This window comes from Bos javanicus, chromosome 10 (assembly GCF_032452875.1).
Source record: "Bos javanicus breed banteng chromosome 10, ARS-OSU_banteng_1.0, whole genome shotgun sequence".
Lineage (NCBI taxonomy): Eukaryota > Metazoa > Chordata > Mammalia > Artiodactyla > Bovidae > Bos > Bos javanicus.
The window spans coordinates 26,148,698-26,171,018 of NC_083877.1; the positions used below are offsets into that span (position 1 = coordinate 26,148,698).

Sequence of the window (22,321 nt, forward strand, 5' to 3'; positions counted from 1 at the left end):
CCTCCACACCCAGTGGTTCATATATTTACCGTTTGTGGGAGGCTCTTCGTATTTCGCCCCCCCCCCCCTTTCTTCCTAATACGATTTTCTTTCTTTCTTCTTTGAAGCCACAGTGCTTGGGATTAATGGGAGGAGTCTCTTGAGAGGCTGGACAACCTTTGTTAGCTCTATCGGGTACCGAGCGCCTGCCTGGGCCGGGCACAGTCTGGTCGCCCGGAAGAGTCGGCCCTCCCAGGTCTTGGGGGTGCTTTCCGTGGAAGGCGCCACACGGCGAGAGCCTTCGGTCCTTGAGCTGCTGAGTCTGGGGTCCTGCGGCGAGAAAGCGCCTGGATCTTCCTAGAGGAGACGCAGAAGCTCGCCAGGCGGTGAGTTCCATAGTTTATAAGGGAAGGCCAGAAAAGTCCCAGCCTGACCGAGCCCAGGAACCAGTCAGTAATGTGCCGAAGCCTGAAGAAGCCTCCCACTTGGGCCCCAGTGTCCAGCCCGCAGCGGACCGAAAACAGATGCTCTGTCAGCAACGCGGGTCCACTCCCCTCCCCAATATCACAGGATCACCCCTCGGCCTGTGACTGTCCCAAATGCAATTGCATACCTTCGTTCCCGCAGCGTCTTTGGCTCACTCAGAAGCGAAAACATGCGGCGCGATTATTTTTTGTTGATCCTGAATTTTTTTCTCAAAAAAGATCTGTGAAATAGCAATCCTTAATGTGGACGAGAGTGCAGTGATTTATTCTTCCACTAGGTGTCACCCACGTCCATAGTTAGCAAAAGAAGATTTTACAACCAACTGTAAACGTGGCTGAAAGTTTCTTTACTAAAGTTTGAAAAGAGAGAATAAACCGTGTGGCTCGTTGGTCTAGGGGTATGATTCTCGCTTAGGGTGCGAGAGGTCCCGGGTTCAAATCCCGGACGAGCCCTACTTTTTCCTTTCCTAGTCAGCTGTCTTTCCCTTGCCTGCCTCCCATAAAGCCTCTGATTTGTTGATGTTAAACACCATCACGTTAAACAAGCATCCTATGTAGCTATTAGTACAGTAAGGAGCACCATTTTATACTCCACTACTGCAGATTTAAACATATCTTTAGACAAATATTCCTTGTTGTATTAAATCACGAGGATAAATGCCAGATGTTATTAAGCATATTTCATATAAAATTTCTTCTACAAAATCATTATTTCTAAAGTCAGGTATCATTTCTCTTTTGTAGTTTCTTGTTATTAAACAGAAAGTGTTCCTTCAGAACTTAGGGAGGTGGAAATTTTCCTAGGCAGTAAGCCTGTGGCCCACACTGGGTCCTGGGACCTCCACAGGTCAACAAGTGTGACCACGTGTCTTGTCACCGAAAGCTTGGACTCCCTCCCGCATTCAAACCTAACATTCCAGAGCCTTGGGTGTGTTAGTAGGGGCGTGGGAGTTTCTTGTGGAGTAGCACCCTGGGAAGGAACTTCTTGACAGGGGTACTCATACATGCCTGCAAATTAGCCTCAACCTGTAGATCTGTTTAATCATTCACTGGGGGTCCAACCCCAAACCAATGAAACCAAAGTCTTTGAGGATGGTCATTTCATAACAGATCTTCAAATGTAATTAAGGTTGGCCTGGGAGTTACAGATGCTACCTCGGTGCTCTACAGGCCACTGCTGGAGACCACGCCCAGTATCCCAGCAACTAGACATCCTGCATCCCATTCCACCTGCCTCAGAATCACCCTCTTCCAGCTGGTACTTCCTCTTCACTCCTTAAGTTTAGTTCTGAGTACAATCTTTTCTCTGGGATATGGGGTGGGAGGGGTGGTAACTCTCATCCTCTACACAAGGGCTAGACTCTCAGTTCATGACCTTCACCCTACTCGCTCCCTACCTGCTGGATATGCAGTGTTCACACCCCTTTATTTCAGTCAGATGCACTCTGACTCACCTGATGAACAAGACCTAGAAACCATAAGTAATTTTTCAGTTCAATCAGTTCAGTTCAGTCTTTCAGCCATGTCCAACTCTTTGAGATCCCATGAATTGCAGCATGCCAGGCCTCCCTGTCCATCACCAACTCCTGGAGTTCACTCAAACTCATGTCCAAATTTTTACTTCACTCTTAATTATTTTCCTGAGTACCTTCTAGTACCTCTTAAGACATTTGGAAGAACTGTAAAACAAATGATCTTGGAATCATTGTTTAGTGCTTTCTCTTGTAACCTACCTTCAGTCCTGTAACAAATAATATTGTCTATACCTTTAGAATATTTCCAGAGTCTAAACATTTTTCACCACCTCCACCATCTCTGGACTTCAAGGCATCACCACCTCGCCCCTGCACTATTACAATAGCCCGTCAACAGGCCTCTCTGACTGGCCCTTGTGTATACTCTCAAGGCAGCATAGACATAAACAAGAAGGACTCTATGGGGCCTTCCCAGAACATGCCTTCTCTCATATCCTCTGCCTTAACTCTTCTCTGAAGTACCTAGATAACAGTATTTGATGCATAGTATTTTCAGAGTTGTTTTAGAGATATGAAAACCCCCCACCAAATGGAAGATGTTAACTACTTGATGACCATGAACACATAGTCCCCAGCCTCTGGAGCCTAAGGACTGATACTGTTAACTCCTGTGACAGTGCCTGTTCCCTCACCATCAGCCAGTCAGAGAAATGTGCATGATCACATACCCTGTGACCCTTTCCCTCACCTGGCTTTTAAAATGCTTTGTTTAGGAACTTCCCTCATGGTCCAGTAGTTAAGATTCCATGCTTTCACTCAGGGGACAAGGTTCAGTCCCTGGTCAGGGAACTAAGATCCCATATACTGCACTGTGCAGTCAAAAACAAAAATGCTTTCCTAAAACCCTTTGGGAGCTTAGACAATTTAGAGTATGAGCCACCTTGTCTCCTTCTGCTGCTGCTGCTGCTAAGTCACTTCAGTCGTGTCCGACTCTGTGCAACCCCATAGACGGCAGCCCACCAGGCTCCCCTGTCCCTGGGACTCTCCAGGCAAGAACACTGGAGTGGGTTGCCATTTCCTTCTCCATGTCTCCTTCTATGGCCCTGCAATAAACTTTTCTCTTGCTCCAAACTCCAACATTTCAGTTTGTTTCACCTCACGGTAAGTCAGGCACATGAACTTATGTTAACAGAGAGAATAATCCTATTAAAACCTTTGTTGCTGTTCAGTTGCTATGTCATGTCTGCCTCTTTGTGACCCCATGGACTGCAGCAAGCCAGGCTCCTCTGTCCTCCACTATCGCCTGGAGTTTGCTCAAATTCATATCCATTGAGTTGGTGACGCTATTTAACCATCTCATGCCAGTAGCATATTGGACACCTTCCAACCTGGGGGGCTCATCTTCTGCTGTCATATCTTTTTGGCTTTTCAAACTGTTCATGTAGATCTCCAGGCAAGAATACTGGAGTGGGTTGCCATTTCCTCCTCCAGTGGACCATGATTTGTCGAAACTCTTCACTATGACCCTTCCATCTTGGGTGGTCCTGCACGGCACGGTTCATAGCTTTATCAAGTTATGCAAGCCCCTTCACCATGACACGGCTATGATCCATGAAGGGGATTAAAACTTAGGAGAGAGAAAATCATTGCTCTGCTTAAAATCCTTTGATGCATCTCTGTTTCATTTCACATTTTATCAAACTCCTTGCCATGACTTCAAAAATCTGTACATGACTCTGCCATTCCTTAGACTCCTCTCACTTTTTTGACCTCATCTCTAATGTCTTGCCCATTGTCAGCTGTGTTCCAACTACATTAGCCTATGGTAGTTCTCAGAAATGCCCACCTCAGTGCCTTTGCACATGCTCTTCTCTCTGCTTTGAATCTTGTCTGAGCCAATCTTATTGAGCCAATCCTGCTCTTAAGATCTCTGCTCAGATGTTACCAGAGAGAACTCTGTATGAAATAGCACCCACTCCCTTTGCTCTCTGCTCCTCTGTCTCTACTTTAATTACATTCTTTGCATGGACCAGCACCTAACTTTTGCTGGTGCTCCTGCTGTTGTTTAATTCTCCTTCCTCAGCCACTAATGGAAGCTCCGTGAGGACAGGGCATTGTAATTGTTGTTTTCACTGCCAAAGTCTATTTCAGAGGCTGGAACAGTTCTTAGCACCTAATAGATATTCAAGAAATATTTGTTTAATAAATTGTGTGAATTGTTTTATTTTATTTGTTTATTTTTAACCACAGAGCAAGGTCCTAACTGCTGGATCACCAGGGAATTCCCCGTATGAATTATTTTAAATCAAAAAGGAATCCCTGGGGACTTCCCTTGCAGTCCCAGGTTAAGACCTCTCTGCCCCAATGCAAGGGATGGTTTTCCAATCCCTGGTCAGGTAGCAAAGATCCCACATGCCTCGAGGCCAAAAAAAAAAAAAAAGAACCCAAAACATAAAACAGAAGCAATATTATAACAAGTTCAATAAAAACTTAAAAAATGGTCCACATTAAAAAATATTTTAAAAAAGAAAAAAGAATCCCTGATTCTGGATGCTGAAGGGAATAAAGAGCATGGAGGTATTGGAGCTTGAACAGAGGGATCTTGCAGGGTCAGGTGTCCTATGCATGTGCCATCTTCTAAGAAAGCCTGAGAGCGGGGCCATGTGTGCAATATATTCTTTGGCAGCTCTCCTCGGTCACAGTATGGACCTGCAAATGCTTTACAGAAGCGTTGAAATGTTCTCCCAGTAGGACATTAAGAAAGGCACAAAGTGGGCTCTCACAGCTGTAAATTGTGCCTCAGTGCCACTGACTTTTATAGCAAGCTCTCCCCAGGCAGAGCTGCTGAAGTACAGAGCTGCTTGGGCAAATTCTGAACCACATGGTATTTTGAGGTCACACTGTAGGGTTGCATTTAGCAGAGCCATTCTGTTAGAGTCTGTAAAATAATGGACTTAATAAGATGAGGAACAAAAGTCCATAAAAGGGAGATTGCACAAGAAGAGGAAAAAGAAAGAAAAGGAGCTGTATAATCCAATAGGATTTTATCAACTTCACTTGACCAGGTTTCATGATAAGCGATCTGTGACTGTGAGTCAAGGAAACAGCGCTCATATGTAGGGAGAATGCTGGGAGGAGTATATAAAACAAGAAGTGAAAACCTGTTGATGGTCACAAGATAGGTATTAATAGGCAAAGTGACTGTTCTCAGGGGCTATGACCACCAGTTGAAATCTGCCCCCTTGTAGACAAACCAAATATTACCATGAGTTTTTCCATTAGGGTCTTGGAGATGATTGATTTAATTTCCTTGCAGTCTAAAATCCTGCTGCTGCTGCTGCTGCTGCTGCTAAGTCGCTTCAGTCGTGTCCGACTCTGTGCGACCCCATAGACGGCAGCCCACCAGGCTCCCCCGTCCCTGGGATTCTCCAGGCAAGAGTACTGGAGTGGGTTGCCATTTCCTTCTCCAATGCATGAAAGTGAAAAGTGAAAGTGAAGTCGCTCAGTCGTGTCTGACTCTTAGCGACGCCATGGACTGCAGCCCACCAAGCTCCGCCGTCCATGGGATTTTCCAGGCAAGAGTACTGGAGTGGGGTGCCATTGCCTTCTCCACAGTTTGAAAGCATCAATTCGAAAATATCTTTTCTTCAGGTGCTCGGGCTTCTTTATGGTCCAGCTCTCACATCCCTACATGACTCCTGGAAAAACCATAGCTTTGACTATACCGATATTTGTTGGTGAAGTGATATCTCTGCTTTTTAATATGCTGTCTAGGTTTGTCACAGCTTTCCTTCCAAGGAGCAAGCGTCTTTTAATTTCATGGCTGTAGTCACCATCCACAGTGATTTTGGAGCCCAAGAAAAGAAAATCTGTCACTGCTTCTCCTTTTTCCACATCTGTGTCCCATGAAGTGATAGGACCAGATGCCATGATCTTAGTTTTTTGAATGTTGAGTTTTAAGCTAGCTTTTTCACTCTCCTCTTTCATCTTTATCAAGAGAAGTTTTAGTTTCTGTGTTTTCTGCCATTAGAGTGGTATTATCTGCATATCTGAGGTTATTTCTCCCTTCAATCTTGATCTCAGCTTATGATTCATCCAGCCTGGCATTTCGCATGATGTACTCTGCATATAAGTTAAATAAACAGGGTGACAGTATACAGTCTTGTCATACGTCTTTCCAAATTTTCAACCAGTCCATTATTCCATGTCCAATTCTAACTGTTGCTTCTTGACCTGCACACAGGTTTCTCAGGTGGCAGGTAAGGTGGTCTGGTATTCCCATTTCTCTAAGAATTTTCCACAGTTTGTTGTGATCCACACAAACCAATCAATCCTAAAAGAAATGAACCCTGAATATTCACTGAAGGACTGACGCTGAAGCTGAAGCGCCAACACTTTGGCCACCTGATGCGAAGAGCCAACTCATTGGAAAAGACCCTGATGCTGGAAAAATTGAGGGCAGGAGGAGAAGGGGGCAACAGAGGATGAGAAGTTTGGATGGCATCAACGACTCAATGGACATGAGTATGAGCAAACTCTGGGAGATAGTGAAGGACAGGGAAGCCTGGAGCACTGCTGTCCACAGAGTTGCAAAGAGTCGGACATGACTCAGCGACTAAACAACAGCTTTCAGATTAAAAGTTAATTTTCAAGGACCTCATTACTTTTTGCTGAATCTTCCGTGTGCAGTATATGGAGGTGGATCTTACAGGGGAAAAAGCTATATTACTGTCCAGGGAGATGGTGTTGGTGGGATTAAGCTGAACTACTTATTAAAGTACATGGAATCCCATGGATATACAGGGAAAGCAGAAAATAGAGCTAGCACCCATTAGCAAAACTCTTGAGCTGTTTCTTTAACTAAAGGTGAAGGTTCAGAGTGACAATCAAAGATTTAAAATCTTCAAGTAGAGGTGAATCAACATTTTTCTTTTCTTTTATTGATCTTTCTGATCTTATGTCCATATGGGGCTACAGGCTCCCACCAAAAAGTATCAAAAAGGATTGTTAAATTTTGCCAAGAATAGCCTTTTGATACTATTTTTAATGGTGAAATCTAGTTCTTTTAGGACATTCAGTCTTGGATTTTAAGAGTATTTAAAGAGTATTTATTGAGCAAACATTTGCTGAACATTTGCAGTATTCCAGACTCTGTGCTTGGAGCAGAGGTTACTTCAGGGAACCAGACGGATGTGGTTTCTACCCTCATGAGACAATCAAATAACTTTTCAAAAACTGAGAAATACAGTTAATTTAATACACTCGTGATAAGGGCCAAAAAGGACAAGTACAGAGTGTGATGCCAGCAAAACAGAGACTGTTTATTTAGGCTGGGGCTTCTGGGAAGGCTGGCCTAAGGCAAGGAGGAACACACAGGGTTTAAGCGGGTAGAATGGGGAGGGGTGAAGGGCATAAGGCACATATGCAGGAACTAGATGTTAAAATCTTGAGTTGAGAGGAGTCCTGATGAGTTCAGGGATCTGAAAAGGGGAGTTTAAGGAGGGTTAGGGAGACAGGGAGAGTGGTTTGCGGTGAGGCTCCTTTGCCTGGCCTGGCGGGCAGAGGTAAGGACTGTGGTCATTATTTTAAAGCTTATGAAAAGCCACTGATACAGTTTAGGTGGGGCGGCGGGGGTGGTGGAGAGCACAGGCACAGAACGAAATTTGTGTTTTCCAAAGATTACTGTGGTTTAGTAGTGTTGACAACAAAGCCATGGAGAACCCCTGTGTCAGCTTTCTAATAAGCAAGCCCAGAGCCCCACATCAGGGAAGTTTACGGATGAATGTGTTTTATCAACTCTAAAATTGTTCGTTGTTTTCATCTCGTGCATTCCACCAAATCTGCCAGCTCCCAGCTACTTCAGAGCAGGTCAGTGAGGCCCGTGGAATTAAGCTCAGGGTCACAGAACTATTTAGTGGCAAAGCCAGGGTAAAGAGAGGAACCTAGCTTTCATGACTCCCAGGCCACTGCTCATTTTGCTCTAGCTGGAGGCCTCTGAAAAGGGATGGTGTTTTTCTTTTTCTTTTTGTTGGTGGTGGGCTTTATTTTTGGTTTTGTTTATTTATTTATTTATTTTTAATTTGGAGGAGGAAATGGCAACCCACTGCAGTACTCTTGCCTGGAAAATCCCATGGACGCAGGAGCCTGGTAGGCTGCAGCATGGGGTCAAAAAGAGTCAGACATGACTGAATGACTTCACTTTCACTTTTTTTTTTAAACTGCATCTAGGTTCTTTAAGGCCTTAATAATGATTGGGGTCAGGCAATCATCATTTGAAGGAATCTTATCTGATTTTCAGGGAAACTGGAATTGACTCCCAAGAAGACAGCAGAGATGGGAGTGGTAGGAAAGGTGTGAATGTGCTTGGAGGTGCTGTAGGGGAAGGACGGGTTAATGCTCCTTCCTCAATGTGGACTCAAGGGAAACCGTTCAGGGCTCAGCCTGGGACACACATGAGGAGTCAGGTACATTGTGCTCAAAGCTTTCTCAGAAGTAGGCATCAGAAAGGCTTACCAAGTAGCTATTAGATACAGTTAGGGCAGTCTCCCCTCAACCTGACCTCCCTTGGCCTACCACTTGGTGGCTGTCATTTCAGGAAGACAAAAAAATTATCAAAAAAAAAAATTGGTTTGCCCCCAAGGGAGTACAGTCCCTCCCACTGCCTGTGTGCATAGCCTGGGGCTGTGCCTGCAAGGGTGAGAGGTTAATAGCCTCTGATTCAGAACATGTCCTGCCCAAATCAGCAGCAGCTTGTTTTTGGACATGGGCAAGCTCCAGTCTACCTCACCTGGATGGAGACAGGTGAGGTAGTGGGAGGGCAGTTGGAAGAGGGCCCAGAGGCTTGTGAAGGTATTGAATGAATGCCTTCCTGTATTCCTACTGGCATGAATCCTGTCAGTAACAGCTTATCTAGGAAACAGCTTTGGAGTTGCCAAAGGTAGCCAATCAACCCTTCCAGAATAGGGGTGGCTTCATGCCTTTTTTTTTTTTTTTTTTTTGGCAATAGTGTTTTCTGATTTAGGGAAATATATTTATGATCAGAATGCCAATTCCTTAAGCCATTTCACAGGCTATTCCATCTCACTCCTGAATCAGAGTTCTGCTCCCCACTTTTGGGACTGTTGCCTGGGATCTAGCCTCCTGTTTCTGCATAGCTCACCCTGACTCCTCAGGTGGCACTCGTGGTAAAGAACCTGCCTGCCAATGCAGGAGACTGTAAAAGACGCAGGTTTGATCCCTGGATTGGGAAGATCCCCTGGAGAAAGGAAAGGCAACCCACTCCAGTATTCTTGCCTGGAGGAGACTCCAGACAGGAAAGAGGAGGCCCGCAGAGTCAAACACGGACCACACACGCACGTGTAGCACCCTGACTCCAGCGTGGGAGGCAGAAAACACATGGCTACTCCCCCAGCCTGGAGGGAAATAGAAGTGGTGGCCAGAGAATCCTCATCTTCAGAGGATAGCTTCCGGGGTCATTTAAATGTAGTTCAGAGCCTTTATTTGCAAAAGTAAAAGGAACACTTGGCAGCAGTGCGATTCGAACCTACGCCCCCAAAGAGACCGGAGCTTTAACCCAGCGCCTTAGACCGCTCGGCCATGCTACACCGTGCGACAGTTATTGCCCATGGGAGGGTGACTTGAGGAATATACTTTGTTCGGTCCGCTCTCCTCCGCTTCCCTCCACAGCCTGTGGTTCATATATTTATCGTTCAGAGGAGGCTGTTCATATCTCTTCCACCACCCCACCCCGCTCTTTTCTTCCTGATTTATTTTGCTTGCTTTCTTCTTTGAAGTCACAGTGCTTGAGATTTATGGAAAGAGTCTTATTGCACAAGAACGTCTGGAGAGGCAGGACAACCTTTGTTTACCTTATAGTCAAATTCTTCCTTTATTTTTCTCTACCACCTCTATTTTAGAGATGAAGGAACTGTGACTCTGAGAAGTGACATAGCTGAGAAGTGACACAGAAGAAGAAAAAGATCCGAAATCTTTCATCCATTCCATAAACCTTTTTTGATCTCCTGTGAGTACCAGGCAGTGTGCTAGATAGAGCAAGCAAGTACATTGTTCTGGCTCTCCAGAAGCACACTGCATGGGGGAGAGAAAGCCAAAGACATTCTTTGCCACACCACATGATAGTCACTACTGCTAAGCTGTGTACAGGAAGCTGGGAGGAAAGCTTTGTATGGCACTCAAGGATAAGACAAAGTGGTTAATTCAAAAAATTACTGGAGGAACTGATAAAGTCCAGTGCCCTTTGCTTGGCAGTCAAGAGATATTGATTGATAGGTGGGCTTATGTCAAATGCCTGAGAGTTGGTGGGAACCAGCAGAAATTGCAAGCTCCACTTCCAAGGTTGGAAAGAAGCTTGAGCTGTTTCACTGTTGCCCACATCAGAGTAGTAGGTGAAAATGGTTTGGGAGGGCTGCTTGGTGAAAATGAGCAGTGAAGAAAGAAAACAGATTCCAACTCAGAAGTACTTCCCACCTTCTGTCTTAAGAGTAATGCTAAAAGGTGGTCATCTGGGTGATAAAGAAATAGAGAGAGAGAGCTAGAGAATGGTGGAGGGTGGGGGTGAGGAGTACTTTCTGCTTTAAGCAAGCTTGCTAAATTCAAGGTATTCACTCTTTCTCTGCCAGTCATCCCTGCTTCCAAGGCAGACACACGTGTTCTTACTACTCCCTTCCTCCCTTCCTGATCCTGGAATCTCCCTCCCTGGTGGAACTCAGATCTCTCCAGTTTATCTTTAGGATCCCTATGAACCGTTTTGAACACAAGTAGTTAAGGTCTATAACTGAGAAATACAGACTAATCCTTCTTCAGGATCAGGGAAGGAGCACTCTGTGGAGCTGGCTGCGTCGTGTGATGTGAGACAAGTGCCTACCCTTTGCCCTGTGGAAGCTGTGAACCCAGACATTGTGGTTTCCTATTAGGGTGTTGAGTAATCCACGTCATAATGGAAAACTCAGCTTAGTTGTGGGGTGGGTGCCACTCTACAAATTATGATGCTATTTACCAACTCGAGGCTCATCTAGTGTGGTGATCCTTAAATATCAGGGAGCATTATAATCACCGGAGATGGACTACTAATTACAAATGCAGAGTCCAGGGCCTCATCTCCAGAGATTTTGATTCTATGGGTCTAGGGTAAAGCCCAGGTTTCTGTATTTTTCATCAGTAGCCAAGGGACTCTGATGGATTTCCCTTAGAAACCACTACCTGCACCTCTTTTTTTTTTTTTTGAATCTGTGGGAGCCAGGTGGTGATAGACTAAGGAGTGGCTGAGGACTGACTGTGAGGTCATCAGCCCTTCCACAACATGCTCCCCACCTTCCTTCCATTCCCATTCTTTGGCATGGACAATTTGTGTTTCCTCAGTTTTATGGTAAAGTACTCAGAAGATGCATCTTCAAGGGGGCCCCTTGCCTCTTCTTATGGAGTAATGAGCACCCCTCAGGCCGAGCTCCTCTGAAACTGTGGTCACCACTGTGGATGGGCATGGAGGCCCAGCACTTGAGGAAGAGGACATATAAAGTATGGGGTGATGAGGGGAGTAAGCATACCCCGTATCAGAGTGGCCAAGAAAAAGGACAATTTGAAAAGGATACCTGGTGAAGGGCCTGCTGATGGATGGCAGGACTAGTAGATGTACAAATCAGTGTTAAGGTATTTTTTCCCTTTTGTAATTAAAAATGTTCAGGAAGTCTGTTAGACTCCATATCCTTGTGTTTTGTGTGTATTAGTGAATATAGGGCAGGTCTGTGTCCAGGCGTTGGGAGAAGGGTGAAACAGGCCAGAAACAGCTGCAGCCCCATGGAGAAGCACTTGTGAGAAGCCAGGGATGAACCAAGAAGAAAACCGGAGCATCTGTTTTAACAAGAGATTAAAGTTCTCCCCAGAGATCTTCTTGAACAGTTGTAGAAGGGAACTAGAATTCTAATAGTGATGAAGCATGGAGCTTGGATTATTGTTATATAAGGGAGGGCAATCTCCCAAATCTAAAATAGTGGGTCTATTTAGGTTACATTCCCTTTGGCTTATTATTTCCTTTGTTACCACTCAGATGCCTGGCTCCTAGTTTGCCATCTAGGTCTCCTCATCCCATGCACTTTTTCCCCAAGCGATCTTTCATAGAACCCTGTTCCTTTGACTGTTAATAGTGATGTCCTTCAAATGATGCTCCAAGCTCAAATCAATTTGAAAAATCTTGAATTAAATGAAACTAGTCAAGCTTCTCTAATGCTGAGCTTCTCAGAACCTCATGCTCTGTGAATCTTGTGACTGCAAGGAAGGGATATAATGAACAGTGTTTCCTCTAACTTTAGAACAGGAAACTTTTTTCTTGAAGTACACTCATTAACATTTCACAGAACGACATTTGCCTGAAGGCAAGTGGCCCTCCAGTGTTTTTTGTTTTGCTTTTTGTTCACACTAGGTGGCATGTGGGATATTAGTTTCCCAACTAGGGATTGAACCCATGCTCCCTGCATTGTGAGCATGGAGTCTTAACCACTGAACCACCAGGAAGTCCTTCCAGTGTTTCTTCTCTCCTTCTCTCGTAGTAATAGGGAGCCAAAATTTTAGCTGGGCACATGCCCACCCAGAATAAACCCTAAGTTTCCCAGTGTCCCTTGGAGTTGGGTCTGACCAAGCTATTGCCAATGAGATATAACTGGAAATAGTGTGAGAGGCTTTGGGACGTGTCCTCAAAAGGCAGTGCATGCCCTTTCCCTACCTTTCTTCTCCCTGCCGGCTGGCTGGACTGCAGACTGGAAGGCTGTGTTCAGAGCAGCCTTCTGGACCATGACACAGAAACCACACAGTGAGAGAGAAGAAGCCAGCATCTTGGGACACTGCACTAATCCTAGGCTAACTACCTTAGGTTTTTCCCTGGTGGTTCAGAAGGTAAAGAGTCTGCCTGAAATGTGGGAGACCTAGGTTCAATCCCTGGGTTAGGAAGATCCCCTGCAGAAGGAAATTACAACCCAGTCCAGGATCTTGCCTGGAAAGTCCTGTAGGAGCTGGGCCAACTACAGTCCATGGGTCACAAAGAGTCAGACACGACTGAATGACTTCACTTTGTTTACACAAGAAATAAACATTCATTTTGTTTAGACTCAATAAACTTCATTTGTCAAAGACAAATACAGTACTGTAAACAGTCTCCAAGGGCATTGGCCCCAAGGCCCCACTCTTCAATCTTTCCCAGCATCAGGGTCTTTTCCAATTAGTAGGCTCTGTACAGATAATTCCTCAGAATCCACAGGAATTCTAAGCTTCCAGAGTCCAGAATGGTTCAGAACATACACTCAGCTGCTTAAGCTCATCCAGTCAGTAAGGTGAGCAAAAAGTTCCCTCCAGTCCTCATGCCTCCTTCATCCATCACTCCGTTTCTTAGCACTCCTGAGACAAGCTTCCTGGGTTCTTAATGGGAGGGCATTCAAGCACCAGCCCTTGGTGCTACACCGCAACACACTCTTAACTGTTGTGAGTCAAATCCAGGGAAGGGACCAAAGAGTTGGAAATGTTTTCCTTCCTGAGGGGAGCTTGTTCAGAGTACTGTGGACATGGAACCTACTTGTAAGTGGCAGCAAACAGATCATAACAACAATGAAAATAAAAATGTAAATTACATAATATATAAGAAGGTATAAATGAAATAGAAAAGAAAAAGGCATGTGTGGGCTAGAATTTCAGGTGGCTTGGTCTGCGTGGGCCTCATTGGCAGACTTGAAGGAGGACAGTGAGCGAGCACAGCGTCTGTGAGGGACTGACATCATGCATCTGGTGGAGGGGGCGGCCAGAGCAAGCACCCCAGGCAGGAGCCCCCCGACCTATACAGAAAACACAGCTAGGACAGATATGGATGGGGTGCGAATTTGTCACTAATGTGGCTCTTATCAACTCCTGGTGATTTTGTCATTCTTTTCATATCCATTAGTTACTGTTCTTGTTTAGTCACTAAGTTGTGTCCAACTCTTTGGAATCCCATGAACTGCAGCATGTCAGGATCCCCTGTCCTTCACCATCTCCCAGAGCTTGCTCAAATTTATGTCCATTGAGTCAGTGATGCTATTTAACCATTTCATCCTCTGCTGCTCTCTTCTCCTTTTCCTTCAATCTTTTCCAACGGGTTGGCTCTTCACATCAGGTGGCCAAAGTATTGGAGTTTCAGCTTCAGCATCAGTCCTTCCAATGAATATTCAGGACTGATTTCCTTTAGGATTGACTGGTTGGATCTCCTTGCAGTCCAAGGGACTCTCAAGAGTCTTCTCCAGCACTACAATTAGAAAGCAAAAGTTCTTCGGCGCTCAACTTTCTTTATGGTCCAACTCTCATGTCCATACATGACTACTGGGAAAACCATGGCTTTGACTATATGGACCTTTGTCAGCAAAGAGATGTCTTTGGTTTTTAATAAGTTGTCTAGATTTGTATTGGTTATTATTCTTCTCTAAATAAGAACTTTCCTTTATCACATGAAAGATATTTGGCTACCCTGAAATATAATTCCTACAGGCTAGGCAGAGTAAATGTGCAGCTCTTGTATTTTAATTATCAATTTTCATATTAAGGATTGATTCAGACTCAGAGGGGAATAGTGATTTTTGTCTTTTCACTGATGTGTCCCAAGTGTCTAAAATAGTGTCTGGCACAGGTAAATAAATAACACGTGAATGATAAAATTTCCTTATGCTGCTGCTAAGTCACTTCAGTCGTGTCCGACTCTGTGCAACCCCATAGACCGCAGCCCACCAGGCTCCCCTGTCCCTGGGATTCCCCAGGCAAGAACACTGGAGTGGGTTGCCATTTCCTTCTGCAATGCATGAAAGCGAAAAGTGAAAGTGAAGTTGCTCAGTCGTGTCCGACTCCTAGCAACCGCATGGACTGCAGCCTACCAGGCTCCTCCGTCCATGGGGTTTTCCAGGCAAGAGTACTGGAGTGGGTTACCATTGCCTTCTTCCAAAATTTCCTTATAGTAGGTGACAAAAATCCCATATAAACAGTGACTGAGGAAACTAAGTCTTAGTACAACCATGAGTCAAGAATTCTGAGTGTGAACCCTGTACTCAAGGAGTTTTTTAAGGGAAGTTGATAAGAATGTTTGTCTCCTGGTTACTGCTATTGGCTAACAGATGTTTCTAAATACCCCTGGGACCCTGGGAGGAAAAAAACCATAATAACAACCACGTTGAATTTCTCCCAGATTAGTAGGACAGAAGACCTAGAATTAGCTTTAATTTGATATAGAAACAATAAGGTGATGCAAATTTTCTTGCCTAAGTTTGTAGAATAAGATCTATACCTGTTAGGCAGCTAAATATTTGTTACTTACAATACTGCACTGATTTTTTAAGTGAATCAATTATCTGGAAGGGTCTTTTTTTTCCCCCTGATATCTTTCCAGACATTTTTGAAGAACATTCAAGAACATATTTGTTTTCACAAAAATGAAATCATACTTTGTACTTTATTATATAAATTTTCATTTAATTCATCAGACTTGATGGAAAAGAATGTAAAAAGGAATGTGTACGTATGTATAAATGAATCACTTTGCTGTACAGCAGTAACTAGCACAATATTGTAAATTATCCATGCGTGCGTGCTAAGTCGTTTCAGTCATGTCCAACTCTTTGTGACCCTATGGACTATAGCCCTCGAGGCTCCTCTGTGTATGGCAAGAGTACTAGAGCGGGTTTCCATACCCTTCTTCCAGAGATGGAAACTGCGTCTCTGATGTCTCCAACAGTGGTGGGTGGGTTCTTTACCACTAGCACCACCTGGGAAACCTGATTTAAAAAATATAATTTATCAGACTTACCTCAAATTTTTATTTTATTTATTTATTTTAAAAAAACTTTTAATTTTGTATTGGGGTACAGCCAATTAATAGTGTTGTGTTAGTTTTAGGTGAACAGCGAAGGGACTCAGCTATACATATACATGTATCCATTCTCCCCCAAAACCTCCTCTTGGGAGGGGTCTTGCTTTGGTTACAAGGTACTGATGGGAAGGTGGGGGCACAGAAGGACAGGTGGAATCCAGGAGACACAGAACAGCTGGCACCATGGAGAAGGGAGGCTCTCAAGTTAGAGGTGGAGAGAGATGGGGGAGTTAAAAGGGAACTTTGAGAGTTTTACAGCAGATGGAGATTTTAAAAACTTGTTTTGTATTATTGTTTGTGTGACAACTGAGGCTCTGTGCCAGGGAGGGCTCCCACACTCCCAGGGAAAGTCAAAGCAACCTCCAAACATCTGTTCCATCACATTTCCTCTGCAGGAGATAGCAAGTGAGCCTAGGTCTGTCTGGAACGTTCTTGGATCCTGTGGGGAAAACACCCTGGGCGTCTCTATACTCTCTATCCAAGAAAACTTCAGTGGTGTCTATAATACTGTTTGCTAAAAGTTGGTGCAATTGGATTTGCTTAGGGAGATTTGGGAGAATGGTGAGCTCTTTAGTCTGTCTGTTGACTGCTGCTTTACAGATCATCCCACATGGTGGCCAAAAACAACAACACTCATTTGACCCCAAATCTGGAGGTTGAACTTCACTAGGCAGTTCTTGCTTGAGGTCCTGTATGTGGTTTCATACACAGGGAACTGAAACAGGTGGAGCCATCTGGGCATTTCCCTTGCTGTATGGCTTCCCCCCGTGTGGTCTCAAAAGTCAGACTTCTTTCTGCAGGACACCCAGAGTCAATGTCCTAGGAGAACCACAGCCCAGTGGACGCTTGTGACCTCGGCTGAGAGGTCATGTGATGCTACATGATGGAATCAGGCACAGAAGCCCACCCTTGTTCTCAGGAAAGGACAGACTCTACATCTTGCTAAGGGAGTGATAAGGTTCTGGAAGAGACTGTGGGATAGAAATATACTGTGGCCATTTTGGGGAGAAATACAATCTGCTACATGGCTTTAAGGTGAGCGAGGCGTTGGGCAACTGCAGAAGTCTTGCAAGGGTAGCCAACCATATCTGTGAGACATGAATAAGCTCCACAGTTTCCTGAGGGAGTTGGAGCAGCTGGAAGTCTCCCTCCATGTGTTCTCTCCTCTGGTGGCCTCTACACAGCCAAACGTCATACGTGGCAGCTGAAGGCATCCAGAGTAAGTGTTTGCTTACTCCACTGTCCCTTTGAGGCCATTGCCTTGTCACAGGGACAATGTGGGACATGGGTCAGTTTCTAGCCATCCTGGAGTAGAGCTCATTACTTTGACAGGATGAGTCATGAGAGGAAATACTTATGTTGTTTTACATCCTGGCACTAATATTAGTTTCCAGCAACTACCTGCCTCCTGCAGTCTTCTTCTGAGACAGACCTGAGACTTAGCAAAGGGAGAGTGGTGGGAACTTTAGGTTGAATGCAATCATCTGATAATCCCTTTCCTTCTTCCTCCCCTCCTCCTCCGTTTCCCCCTGCTCTTCTTCCCCGCTTCCTTCTTCTCCTCTTCCCCCTCCATCTCCATCCTTCCTTCTTTCCCTCTTTTCTTCTTCCCTCCCTTCCGTCTTCAGGTGCACAGAACTAAGTTGATCATATTCTGTTTACAGCCTCTCTGGTTTTATTCAATTTTATTACTTTTCCTTTTTATTCCTTATCCTTGCTTCTATTTCTCTCATTCTCATGGGCATCTGTCTTAGAGTATGTAATCCACGTTCTTCCATCCTATTTAGATATTGTATATCCTTGGAAAATATATTATTTTGGAGCATGCATGTTTTCAGTTTAAATCAACTGGCAGTGATTTTTCTTTTTTCACACAGCACCATGTTTTTGAGTTCTATACATGTTGCTATTTGTAAAACTAGTGCATTATTTGAAGCTGTTTTATACTATTTTATTTTATTTATCTAAAACATCTCTACCTGTCCATTTCTGTCATGCGGGACATTTAAGTTACCTTTAGCTCTTTTCTGCCACTTATCATGCCATGATGAACATCGTTGTACGTATTCCATCTGGAAGAACTCTGTTGGAGTCTATGCTCGGGATAAGATTACACGGTCTCAGATTATACCCATTCATAATTTCACCAAATACTTCCGAATTACTTTCTAATATCACTACACCAGTTTTTCAAGCCTACTAACATTTTTTTCCAGCACTTGATGTTAGATTTTCTAGTTGTTGATAATCTGGTGGTTATAAACCACTTATCTCTTTATGTTAATTTCCATTTATTAGATTACCAACACAGTTAAGCATTGACTTCCTCTTCTGAAATCTACTTTTCATAACTGTTGACAATCTTTTCTCCTCTGGAGTGTTTGTGTCTTTTTATTGTCGATATGAAGGAAATCAGTCCTGAAAATACATTGGAAGGACTGATGCTGAAACTGAAACTCCAATACTTTGGCTACCTGATGCAAAGAACTGACTCATTGGAAAAGACCCTGATGCTGGGAAAGATTGAAGGCAGATGGCATCACCAACTTGATGGACATGAGTTTGAGTAAGCTCTGGGAGTTGTTGATGGGCAGGGAAGCCTGGCATGCTGCAGTCCATGGGGTTGCAAAGAGTCAGACACGACTGAGCGACTGAACTGAACCACTGAAAGAAGGAATTCCTTATGTCTAGGTATTAATCTTTGGTTGGTTTTAGGCATTACAAATGTTTTCTCCATTTGGCTGCCAGCACTATAAAACATTTATACCCAGTCTCAAGTCTATTGCGAAAGGGTAATACTCTGAAATAAGAGATAGGCCTAGTTGCTTTAGTTGAGGATAAATTTGTAACAAGAGTTGATTCCTTGCCTGTAAACTTAGTATCATATCTGTATTTTAGCAACTTGGAAATCCTGGCAGGAAACAGTGAACAAGTTACAATACATAGAGTTCTTTTTTATACAACAGAAATGTTTTTGCAAGATGTGCAAATCAAAATCTGTTAATTGAAAATTTCACCAACAATTAATTATGCCCTTATATCTTTGTGGCATTTTTGTAGTACATATGAAAACAGGACAGTTTGAATTGTGAAAGGACAGCCAAAGTGAAAATTTTGGGAAAGTAAATAAAAACCTCCTGTATGTTCATTTTCATGGTCTGGAATTATGCTTTTATTTTTATTGAATAGAAAGAGACACATTCTTTGAAGGCTTTTCCAGGACTGTCTATCTCCTAGATAAATTTTACCCCCCAAATAGCTTTCTACATGACAATCAGAAAGACATATACAGATACATACGAAGGAGACTGTGTAGCTGTCTTTCCAAAAGAGAAATCATTTCAGAGCAAAAAAGTGCAAAATTAAATCCATTTTCCCATTCCTATATCAAAGACTGTAAGATTTTGGCAACAAAAATAATTCTATTGTCTCAATACCTGAGCCACTATCTTTTACTTAACGCCCTTATCTACAAATTTTCCATGTAGGTGTCCAGTGTATACTATAATTCAGTGGTTCTCAAATTTTGCTGCATATTAGAGTCACTGGGAAACTTTTAATATACTCAACACTCAGGTCTTACCCAACACTAACTGAGGCAGGATGCCTCAAGGTGGCATTTAAAAATGCCTCAGAGAGTCCTAAGTTCAGCAGAGTTTGGAAATCACGCTCTCTGAGAGCCTAGGGCTTTATCAAGACTCATGTTAATGTCCAGGAATTGTTTCTGCCCTGTCCTGGACACCACATGGGAATGAAATTTGCTGAAACTGGAATTCAAGGCTTAAGGATTGAGATGGTGAGATTTTTATTATTCTTGCCATATCGTATCTCTGCCTGAAACTTTCTGCAACTTATTTCTTCATTAATGAAATGGAAATAACAACTATTTCACAAGTTTGTAGTAAGGATTGATGAAAATTTGGAAAACAACTAGACTCAGGACTTTAATAAGTGTTGTGAAAAGTCACTGCTTGTTTAATGAGGACACATACAGGACCTGCCTTACCCAACTGTCCCTCTGAAAGTAACTTCTCTTCCTGAAGGCAGCCAAGCACACTCCCCTCCTACAGGCTCCTCCCTTTCTGCTCTTTCCACTTGGACCTGCCCACACTCAGCTGGCTCCCTACCAGTTATTGTCTGGGAACAGTGAGACACAAAGGACTTTCTGAGATCCATGATCACAAGGATATGTTGTCTATGAGAGTTACAGCAAAAAGGAAAGGTGAGAGGGTCTAGCACAAAGCCAAGTAAGATCAACAGAAGGAGAGGTTGGGAAGGAATTAGGAGGAAAGGATTAGTAGACAGTGCTAAAAAGCATATGGAATTGGGTAGGATCAAGGTTAAGACAATTATGGGAGAGAAAGTTGTTTAGTAATAAGAATAAAACAATCAGATATGGGGTACTTTTAATAGCTTCTGTATGTTCTGCTTTGTATTAAGCACTCTGATGGATTTAGGAGAAATAGGTGATGAGATACCAACTATTAAGAAGTTGTGGAGACCACCACCCCCACCAAAACCCAGGAATAATTACAGAACTGTTCAATGCCAGCCTGAGAGCTGAAATGGTCAGAAAGGGCTTTCTTGGGGAGCTGTACCTCTAGCTGGACATTGCAGGGTTATCATGGTTTTTATTAACAGAGAGAAGGAAATAAAATATCAAAGGCTAGGGGAGAAAGTCCCTGGGTAGGAAGATCCCTGGAGTAGAAAATGGCAACCTATTCCAGTATTCTTGCCTGGAAAATTCCATGGACAGAGAAACCTGGTGGGCTACAGTCCATGGGGTCGCAGAGTTGAACATGACTGAGCAGGCATGCACAGGGGAGAAAGTCAGTGGATGGGGCTGGTGGAATCTGATCATTCTCTGATATTTGCTGTCTTCTCTTCCTCTGTAGGAATTAGACCAAAACATGTGAAAGATCTCATAACCCTGATGATACTCATGGTGATAATCTTCCTGGTGCTTCTATTCTGGGAAAATGAGCTGGATGAGGAAGCCATGGCGGCGACTTTAGAGCAGTTGCATGTGGATTACCCTCAGAGTGACATTCCAATAAGGTACTGCAACCACATGATCATACAAAGAGTCATCAAGGAACCCAACCACACCTGCAAAAAAGAGCATTTCTTCATCCATGAGAGGCCTCGAAATATCAACAGTGTTTGCAGTTCTCCCAGGAGGGTGACTTGCCAAAACCATGCCCCCAGTCTCTGCTTCCTGAGTGAAATCAAGTTCAAAATGACAGTCTGTAAGCTCATTGAAGGCACCAGATATCCTGCCTGCAACTACCATGTTTTCGCCACAGAGGGGTTTATTGTTGTCACTTGTGATGACATGGGGCCAGCTAAAATCCAGAGATACACTGAATAATCTGAGACCATCATCAGAGTCTGCCGTTCTCTCGTCTCCTCTCTCAGAGGCACTGGTGCAGGTTTTCCTGCACCCTGTGGACATGCGGTCATGCCTCGAGTGAAATTCATTTATCCTTCCACTATTGCTGAGCTGGAATCTTTTTATTCCGCTTCAATAAAAAAAAAAAAATCTACTGAATTAAACCATAAACTCTGTATGTGTTTTAATTCCTTCTCCTTTTTCTGTGGGTCATTTGGTGAGAACCCAGAGTGAATCCTATGCAGGCCTGAAATTAGGTAAGGGAAATAAGGTACTCATCTGACACCCAAAATTTGAGGAACACCAAAATCCCCAGAGTCATATAGACAAATAAAATTTTAAGGATCAATATAAAATCCCTGATGAGCAAAATATCTGAATTTTAAACTAAGACCCATTCTGACAGGGTTGGATTTAGGATGAGGTAGGATACATGAGATAACAGTATAGGATCAGATCCTGTTAAAATTTTTATATTTATTCAGCAGAGTTTATTTTGCATTAAATTTATTTGTTTGTTTCTTTGTTTTTTATTAGAGTACAGTTGATTTACAATGTTGTGGTCCTTTCTGCTGTATAGAAAAGTGACTCAGTTATACATATATTCTTTTCCGTTAAGGTTTATCCTAGGATATTGAATATCATTTCCTATACCATAGGAGAGTCCCTTGGACTGCAAGGAGATCAAACCAGTCAATCCTAAAGGAAATCAGTCTTGAATATTCATTGGAAGTACTGATGCCGAAGCTGAAGCTCCAACACTTTGGCCACCTGACGCGAAGAACTGACTCCTTGGAAAAGACCCTGATTCTGGGAAAGATTGAAGGCAGGAGAAGGGGACAACAGAGGATGAGATGGTTGGATGGCATCACTGACTCGATAGACATGAGTTTGAGCAAGCTCCGGGAGTTGGGAATGGACAGGGAGGCCTGGCGTGCTGCAGTCCATGGGGTTGCAGAGAACCAGACATGACTGAGCAACTGAACTGATACTGTAGGACCTTGTTGTTATCCATTCTAAATGTATATAATAGCTTGCAACTGCTAACCTCAAGCTCCCAATCCATCCCTTCCTCGTGCCCTCCCTCTGGCAACCACAAGTTTGT

At 43.6% G+C, this 22,321-nt stretch overlaps 1 protein-coding gene and 1 non-coding gene across 6 annotated transcripts; both read left to right on the plus strand.

Moving 5' to 3' along the window:
• Positions 1 to 68: 68 nt before the first annotated feature.
• Positions 69 to 21,392, plus strand: RNASE12 (ribonuclease A family member 12 (inactive)). 5 transcript variants are annotated; one of them, XM_061430616.1, is made up of 3 exons: positions 16,960 to 17,046; positions 18,203 to 18,515; positions 20,720 to 21,392. In XM_061430616.1, exon 3 carries the CDS (start codon positions 20,758 to 20,760, stop codon positions 21,193 to 21,195), a length of 438 nt encoding a protein of 145 aa, XP_061286600.1. In that variant the 5' UTR covers positions 16,960 to 17,046; positions 18,203 to 18,515; positions 20,720 to 20,757; the 3' UTR covers positions 21,196 to 21,392. The 5 variants fall into 5 exon arrangements, with proteins under 5 accessions (XP_061286601.1, XP_061286598.1, XP_061286600.1 ...); XM_061430617.1 differs by lacking the exons at positions 16,960 to 17,046; positions 18,203 to 18,515 and adding an exon at positions 69 to 365; XM_061430614.1 differs by lacking the exon at positions 18,203 to 18,515 and having other exon boundaries at positions 16,956 to 17,046.
• On the plus strand, positions 846 to 917 carry TRNAP-AGG (transfer RNA proline (anticodon AGG)). Its single transcript has one exon. It is a non-coding gene; the product is annotated as a tRNA-Pro (tRNA).
• Positions 21,393 to 22,321: the final 929 nt, after the last annotated feature.

Excerpts from the sequence above, each read along its gene's own strand:
- RNASE12 (XM_061430614.1), top strand. The coding sequence starts at position 16,980 with ATGTGTTCTCTCCTCTGGTGGCCTCTACACAGCCAAACGTCATACGTG. Across the intron at positions 17,047-20,719 it reads GGCAGCTGAAGGCATCCAGA|GAATTAGACCAAAACATGTG; the intron begins GTAAGTGTTTGC and ends CTTCCTCTGTAG.